Genomic DNA, 7998 nt, shown 5'->3' on the forward strand with positions numbered 1-7998 from the left:
TGAAGAGAGAGAAGATTTGGGCTGTTTTTTAAAAAATGATTTTCTTTTCTTTTTCCTTTTCTTTTCTAAAAGCACTTGCCACATGTCCTCTTTTAAGTGGAGCAAAAGGGCCTACCTTTTTCCTTTGATTTGACTTCATACCCAACCACAAAGGAGAAAAATTTAGACCTTTTGGATGCTAAAATCCTGCCTCGGCTTGTGTGCCGCCTCTCTAGTTCTAGTTCCCCGCGTTTCTCTGCACCCGTCGGGGCCCGTTTTCAAAAGTAGGCAATATATATATATATATATATATATATATATCAAAATGCTTAGAATGAGACCCTGAGCGTGGTTCAGAGGTTGGTTTTGTTAAATTTTAAGTTGCATGCAAAACGATAATTTTTAGACTAGTTAATTGCGAATTAATCTATAACTGTCCAGTTATGGATTACTCTTCGTTAATTAGTCTAACCCGTGTATCTTTCCCCCAATGTACATACTTCTACCAAGAATATGTATATATATATATATATATATATATATATATATATATATAATTATTTAAAATGTAACACTTACAAAATTCCGGGTAGAAATTCTAGGATGTCATAATTTGCATTGTAGCCTGTAAGAAAACCACTCCCTCATTGTAAGACGATTTCTTTTCCTTTTCTTACCATCTGGTGCACTGCTATGTAGGATATCAGGTCTATATCCATCTTCCCCGTAAGGAAATAGGAGAGGGTATTGTAGAGCTAGCTAGCTAGAATGTAATTCATGGATCCTTTGTAATTGTCCATGTTGAGTTTCAATAATAATATCTCTTTTTGAATTTGCACCAAAATCGCCTACTATTAGTGCTGCAACTTCTGGAACAGTAGGTACATTATATGTACGACCATCTTTTTCACGATTAGCAATCAATTTCAACTTGATATTATCCACTTGACCATCTTGCAATCTATCTCTTGCCATCCTGAAAGATTTTGCATGCATGTTGTATTCATCCAGCATCTCACTAAGTTGTGAAACAATGTGCCCTTGAATTTGATTATGTGGACTGCTGAGAAAAGTAGACAATTATATATATGATGATTGCAAGATTATCAATGCAGAATAAACAATTGAAATCTGTTTAAATGTAACATTCTTCATGGATGTTGTGCATTTGCAATAATAACAATGAAAGAGTAACTACCTTATTGCATTAATCCTATTCTGCACTTCATTTTCTGTGTCAAAGATATACAATTGTGCAAATTTAGGTTCTTTCCCCGGCATTGGTAACATGCTACCTATTCTATGACATGGTTGACCTTGAATTCTTATTTTAGGAGGTCCTCTTGAATGATTAATTGATTTGTTGAACTTAATACCAGCAAAAGTAAAGGCAAACATCATGTTATATGTCCTTATGTTCTGTTGGTAATTTTTACTATCAGATGTATCATGATCATACAAAAGTTGGTAGAGATATTTAGGTGGATTTTGTAACAATGGAAGTTCAACTTTGCCACCTCCACAACATAAGTTGAATCTTGGATTTGTAGTTCTTTCACATTTTGAGATTCTTTCATCATACCACATATTTGCATTACAGTGGCTACACTACATGAGTTGGTCACCAAGTCAGAATACCCTGAAATTGTTTAATGACATATGGCAAAATGATGTTGGCTATTGAAAATGTTTTAGGAAAACATGTAAATTGGAACACGATAAACAAAAGCAGTTTTGTACAGTGCAAGGTATTCGAGGCTAAGCTAATAACATAGTGTTTATGAATATCAATTGTTACCTTCTCTATTAATTGCAGCCTCATTAACTGAGGACATATAGTTTTGATTTTCAGGTGAAGAAAATGAAGCAGAGCCTATGAAAATTGCATTTAGATCAGATTATAGCATGACAATCTTGAGATTTAATTTGATAAAGTAGATTTTGATTGGTACCTTGTGTTGATTCAGAACTCTCATCCTCTGATGAATCAGGAATATTAGCTAAAAAAGTGAATTAAATCTAAGTTTAGTGGAATCTATTTAATGTGGAATGGATTCCCATAATATTGAATGTAGCTTACAGCTTGGTTGTCTTTGTGTGAAAAAAAAATGTGGATATTGTATTATTAAATCAATAAACTAATTACAATTATTAATTGTAATTTGGAAGATAATATTTTGAATTGCTTACAATCAATATTCTGAGCCTGATAATTAACTTTGTGCTGCCTGATACCTTTTTTCTTTATCCTGGCTTGTGCTGGATCACTATGATTTCCATGTTGATGGTTATCCATGTTCTTGATGCTTGTTGTTAATCTTGACTGAGTTATAAAATTTTTAGTGATTTCTTGTTGGAATGTTACAATATATGGTAAATTAAAACTTCAGAAGTCCATGGACATGCAGAAAAGAAATGCTATTCCCACTCAGACCAAGACATAACTTGATTTGTTGACTAAAATGATCAATTCTGACAGCTGGTTAAATGGACCATACTTTCATAAAAATGATTAGACATGCATGTATAAGCATGATTATAGCCATGGTTTTGGCGGCTGCATTAAAACTTGAAAAGTAAGTAATAAACAATAAGCATAAGGAAAAATACTAAAATTATCAATGTTGACAGCTAATTAAATGGACCATATTTTGATAAAAATGATTAGACATGCATTTATAGCCATTGTTATACCCATGCTTTGGCGGCATCAATAAGAAATCTGATATGGAAAATGTTATGGATGGCAGAAGTAGGATGTGAACCTAAGGAGAAATTGTTTTTTACTTGTGTTATTAATCGTACATCATATTGAGAGATATGATGAAAGATGGAGTAAATTTATAAAATATCCGATTCTGCATTTGTCAAAGTTAGATCAAGGAAAACATGCCATCTAAAATAACAAATGACGCTAAACGATGATTGATAAATAAATAAATAGTTAATTACATATCATTGATGATCCAAGATCATGTTTCTGAAGACTCGAAAGCTGATACTTTTGTCTTGGTGTGTATATTCTGTTGTTAGAAAATTAATCAGACATGAATGCTGGTTTAGCTGTCATGGTGATCGATATTTCGTGATAATTATTTCTAACATTTTAGTTTGTTTCATGTGCATACTTTATGCTGAGACAATTAAGCATGTACACCTTAAAATCATATGCTTTAATGGCCCCCTAAAACTTTGATTGAAATTTAAGTTATCATCATTGTGAAGAACATGTTTTCTGAATTTTCTGTCTAGCAATCTATGATTTGTATTTCCAAATCTTACTTGTTCTATCTCTCGTGATATATTTGAATTCATAACATTTGCATAGGTATTGTATGAACTTTGAGAATTTGTGGAGTTTCTTGAAACATGCCTTTATAACCATTAATAAAACCATGCTTTGTCGATATTTATTTTAACAATTGAACAAATAAGGATTTTGAAATATAGTGCAATAGTTAAGGTGAGATCGCATAAACAATAGAACTAAAATCGCACAATACTTGGATACAAAATAAGGTTCAAATTTTAACAAAAGTTGTTATCAAAGTTTTAAAGGAACACCACGACAACAAAATTAAAGGTAGGAGCCAATTTACAATATGCAAATAGCAGGGCAAAAAAAATTGTTCAGCACAACTTGCAAGCAACCAAATGCACTAAATTGTGCCAAGTTTTTTTAATTTGTTGGATGAAAGTTGTGCAGGTGAAATTTGAGAGCTCCCTGCTTCATCATCACAATCTTGAAATGTCTGCCGCTTTGTAGGTGTCAATGGGAGCCCAAGCAGTTGATCATGGTCTGCTGTCACAGACATAGATTGCTGGATAAAACAAATAGCAATAAATAAGTTGAATACTAAGTTGAAAGTCGTGAAGTGTCAAAATGGAAGAGTTGCAAGAAATATCATATTAAAAGATGAGGGTCATGATCAAAACTCACAGATTCATGTTGGGTAGAATGATTGGAATCAAAGGCTGGGATATTGATTTTTGAAGATGTCTGAAAAAGACATACATTGATGGCAACAGAACCCATGCAAAACAAATAAGTATGGATAGAATACATAATTTTGACAATAGTTAATGTCAAATAACTTGCATTGAACAGTACCTCAGCATCAGCTAGCATATCCATCACAACATTTATTAAGCTTGAGTCAGTTGAACATTTCAAAACAGCAGAATTCCTGAACTTGGGTTGCACCTTTATCTTAAAAGCAAGTTCATAACCCAGCAGCTTATCAAGTGCTTGGGGTGAAGCAGTTAAATCAACATCACCATCCTTGTGCAAAGAGAATAATTGTATCACACTAACTAAAAATAACAAATCAAAGATAAAGAGTTACTTTTGAATCCAAAAACGTACTTCAATTTTAAGCTTATTAACTGCATTAGCTGATTGACCAATTAATTCACTACATTCACGGTCCCAAAGCAGGAATTTTGTGCTTTCATCTCCGTGGTTGATCATCACCTCAAGCCTATACCTGCTACCATATGTACCAACAGTGTAAAAAAGACAAAGGTATGAAGAATACATAACATTTTAAAAGATCGCAATGACCTAAGCACATCTTCCTTATTGTATTTGCCGCATGCACATGTGAAGGGCGCCATCTCTACATCACTTTTTTTATGGCACTGAATGCAAGTTGTATAACACCATGAATGATTGTCCATAACAATCCTAGTAATTGTGCCAACAGTTACACAAACAATTTCCTGTGTGAAACAGTATACACATCAAATGCTGAAAAAACTTGGGATGGTGGGGGGTAAAGAATTAAAATCTACAAGATGATTACTTCAGAGATGGTGTTAATCTCAGCAATAGTCTTTGCCTCAGCCTTTCCAAAGAATGATTCCTTTGATGATAATTGGATAGAACCTGAAAGTTGTGAACTGCCTTTACCATGGGATTTAAAAACTGACCGGGCCTGAATGCCCAACTCTGCAAGCCTACAAATATAGAATCAACAACAAAAGTAAGACAAAAAATGATCAACACATATTACATAGCACATTCAAAAAATACCGTTCATTGAATTCTTGAATCTCCATCACCGGTTGGTTAATAACTAACTTTGAAGCCTTGAAAGAATTGTTGATCGATGGCGGATAAGATCCTAAATCATTTAAAAAACAGAACGATAAGATGGAATAGCATAAACAGAAGAACCAATAAATTAAAGATAAGGATATACCCTGAGCTTCCTTTATTCTATCATGGGTCAATAGAACTGTAATTGGGCCATGACCTTCATGATCATCTAAGAACTTTAAAAACTGCAAGCAATAATCGTCCCACAAAGTGCAAGATAGCAATTGCTGGCTATCAGAAACAAATAGTTATGAGACAATCAGTTAATAATAATGTAATCATACCCACAACTTGACAAAGCATATGACACAAATTGTTACCAACTATCGAACTTTACCTCAAGTCCTTTAGTTTAAAGACTACCCTTCTACCTTTTCCTGAAACATGGCGAAAGACAACCTCCTCCACAACACCAATAACATCTAAAGCAAGTAGGAAAATCAAGGAATGTTATTTATTCCAAAAAGAGCACAACTTTGAAAATAAACTCAATTGCAAAAATATAAGTTAACATACCAACCAATAGCCCAGGTTCAAACTGGCTAGCCACAACATCCGCAAATCCAGCAAACCTATATTTTCTAAAAGGGAGGTCCTCTTGAACACACTGCCTTACAACAGTAACCCCAATAAACACCAATTTAAATTGGTGATCACAAACTCTGTACTGATCGTTGTTTTTTAGCACTTTACAATTGTGCATGACATAAGTACAATTTTCCTTGAAGTCCATCTTCCAAGACTTCAATTGGTCTTGTTTACAAACAACATGGATCTCATCACCCTGGATTGCGTTAAAGTTACAACACAATGGCCTGAACAATAAGTAATAAATCTGGAGAGAAAAAACAAAAAATTGAAGCATACATCAGAGTCCACAAAAACCATCCCAGCTTGCTCAGATTTGTTAGGTGTCCCAATAAACCATAGATCAGTGATCCTCACAGTAAGTTTAAGAGTTTCCTTTGAGCCATCGATGTTCTTTATCTTGTCTAGAGAACGTGCCATAATACTGGAAAAAAATGCAACAATGCCATTACCCAGTAGTTGGTTTTTCGTAGATAATCTTGTAAGGAAGAAGTTAACAACAAAACCACCATGAACAGAGAAACACAATAAGGTAACAAAAAAATCCAAAACCTCGTTCGGCACAGAAAAATGAAAAGCTAACATGCATGTAAGAAAACACACATGAAAACAGCACCAGAACAAAACAACAGAAGTAGCACGAACAGACAAACACGATAAGCTAACATGCAAACCAAACCTCGTCCAACACAGGAAAATGAAAAAATAACATGCATGTAACAAAACAAACATGAAAAGAACACCGAAACAAAAGCCAAAAAGCGAAAAGGTAACATGCATGTAAGAAAAGAGAAGGCAAAAAACGATAAGCTAACATGTAATGTAAGAAAACATACATCAAAACAGCACGAAAGAGAACCCAAACCTAGTTTGTATGTGGAAAGATGAAAAGCAAAAAACCCAAACTGAAGCATGACAGATAAAATGGAAGAGATTTTTAAAAAACCACGTAAAGAAGCAAACAGGAGCACATGCACAATCTCGAAAATCAAACACGTGTAAAAGGTACAATTTGGGAAATCAAACACGTGTAAGAAGCAGAAGAGTGGGAAATGAAAGGACTAAAAGACCAAAAAACCAAGGAAATGGACAAGTGTCACAACCTTAGGTAGGGGTATTTTAGAATTTTCTAGATACTTCTCTTTTATAGATAGTATATAGATATTGGATATTTTTCTTTGAGTTTCACAAACGGGCTAATATTGAAGATTGGCTGAAAATAATATGTAAGTATATATTTAAATCATTAGAGTTAAACTCATTGGATACATTCTTCGATTTTCATAAAAGGGCTAATTGAAAATTCCCTTTTTTTTTAAGATCGAAAATTCCCTAAAATGTTATAAAACAAAAAAGTTTAACAACCATAATAATCATTGAATATATTCTTTGAATTTAACAAAAGAGCTAGTTGAAAAATCTCAAAATAAAATAAAAGGGCTTACGAACCAGAATATAAATGAAAAAGCAATAAAAAACACTAGAAGGAGGACTTAAACTTCCAACCTTGTGGTTAAGGGCTACATGTTCTAACGAACTGAACAATTTCAGCTTAATTGATATATAGTATTACATTAGATAAATTTAAAACATTAGTTTCTGTTATAAAAAAAAGAATATTTTTTTATATTGAAAAAAAGAACATTATTTTAAACTGAGTGAGTTCTCATGTAGTATTATTATTTTAAATTAAGAGATCTCTTTTAGTCAGTTTAATCAGATATGTGAGTGTTATAAATAAATCTTTTGTTACTATATTTAATTCCTACAGATAAAAAAATAATTTTTCATCTATTATTATTATTATTATTATTATTATTATTATTATTATTTATTCGTTGTATTCTTAAAATTTGTGATGATATAAAAACAACAATATTTTAAATTACGGTTCATAAATAAATAAATATTAAGATACTATGTTGACTTATCAATTTATTTTTATCTTAAAAAACTGCTAAATTAGAGAATATTTATTTAAAATGGAAATTTGTCTTTTTATTTCTTTTCATTTCATAATTTTACTCTTAAATATATTTTTAATATTTTGGGCATGATATAATTGTGAATAATTACTATATTTAGTCTTTAACCAGAGGCGATGGTCGGTTGACCACAATCAAGGTGAATGGTTGTTTAGGGTTCTATTTTTAGAGGGATATTAAAATTTTCATTGGCTTAAATATATTTTTTATACCTTATTTTTTTTAGTTTATTATTTGATATTTTTAAAATTTTGCTTTTGATATCTATCATTAGTCTTGATTTAGTAAGTGATAGCGTGATTAAGTAAGTGATAGCATGACAATCTAATAGAGTATTACATCATC

General features: G+C 32.2%; 1 protein-coding gene across 1 annotated transcript; it reads right to left on the reverse strand.

Annotated features, from left to right (window-relative positions):
- Nucleotides 1-3638: 3638 nt before the first annotated feature.
- LOC114371552 (replication protein A 70 kDa DNA-binding subunit C-like) lies at nt 3639-6088 on the reverse strand. The gene is made up of 11 exons (XM_028328957.1): nt 5948-6088; nt 5597-5864; nt 5418-5502; nt 5184-5311; nt 5015-5105; nt 4785-4938; nt 4544-4701; nt 4346-4466; nt 4091-4261; nt 3920-3979; nt 3639-3800 (listed from the first exon to the last, which is right to left on the reverse strand). Exons 1-11 carry the CDS (start codon nt 6086-6088, stop codon nt 3639-3641), a joined length of 1539 nt encoding a protein of 512 aa, XP_028184758.1.
- Between the last annotated feature and the right edge of the window lie 1910 nt (nt 6089-7998).

The sequence above is a fragment of the Glycine soja genome, chromosome 10 (assembly GCF_004193775.1).
Source record: "Glycine soja cultivar W05 chromosome 10, ASM419377v2, whole genome shotgun sequence".
NCBI classification, from domain to species: Eukaryota; Viridiplantae; Streptophyta; class Magnoliopsida; order Fabales; family Fabaceae; genus Glycine; species Glycine soja.

Excerpts from the sequence above, each read along its gene's own strand:
- LOC114371552 (XM_028328957.1), bottom strand. The coding sequence starts at position 6,088 with ATGGCACGTTCTCTAGACAAGATAAAGAACATCGATGGCTCAAAGGAA. Across the intron at positions 5,312-5,417 it reads TTTAAACTAAAGGACTTGAG|CCAGCAATTGCTATCTTGCA; the intron begins GTAAAGTTCGAT and ends TGTTTCTGATAG. Across the intron at positions 4,702-4,784 it reads AGATTAACACCATCTCTGAA|GAAATTGTTTGTGTAACTGT; the intron begins GTAATCATCTTG and ends TGTTTCACACAG.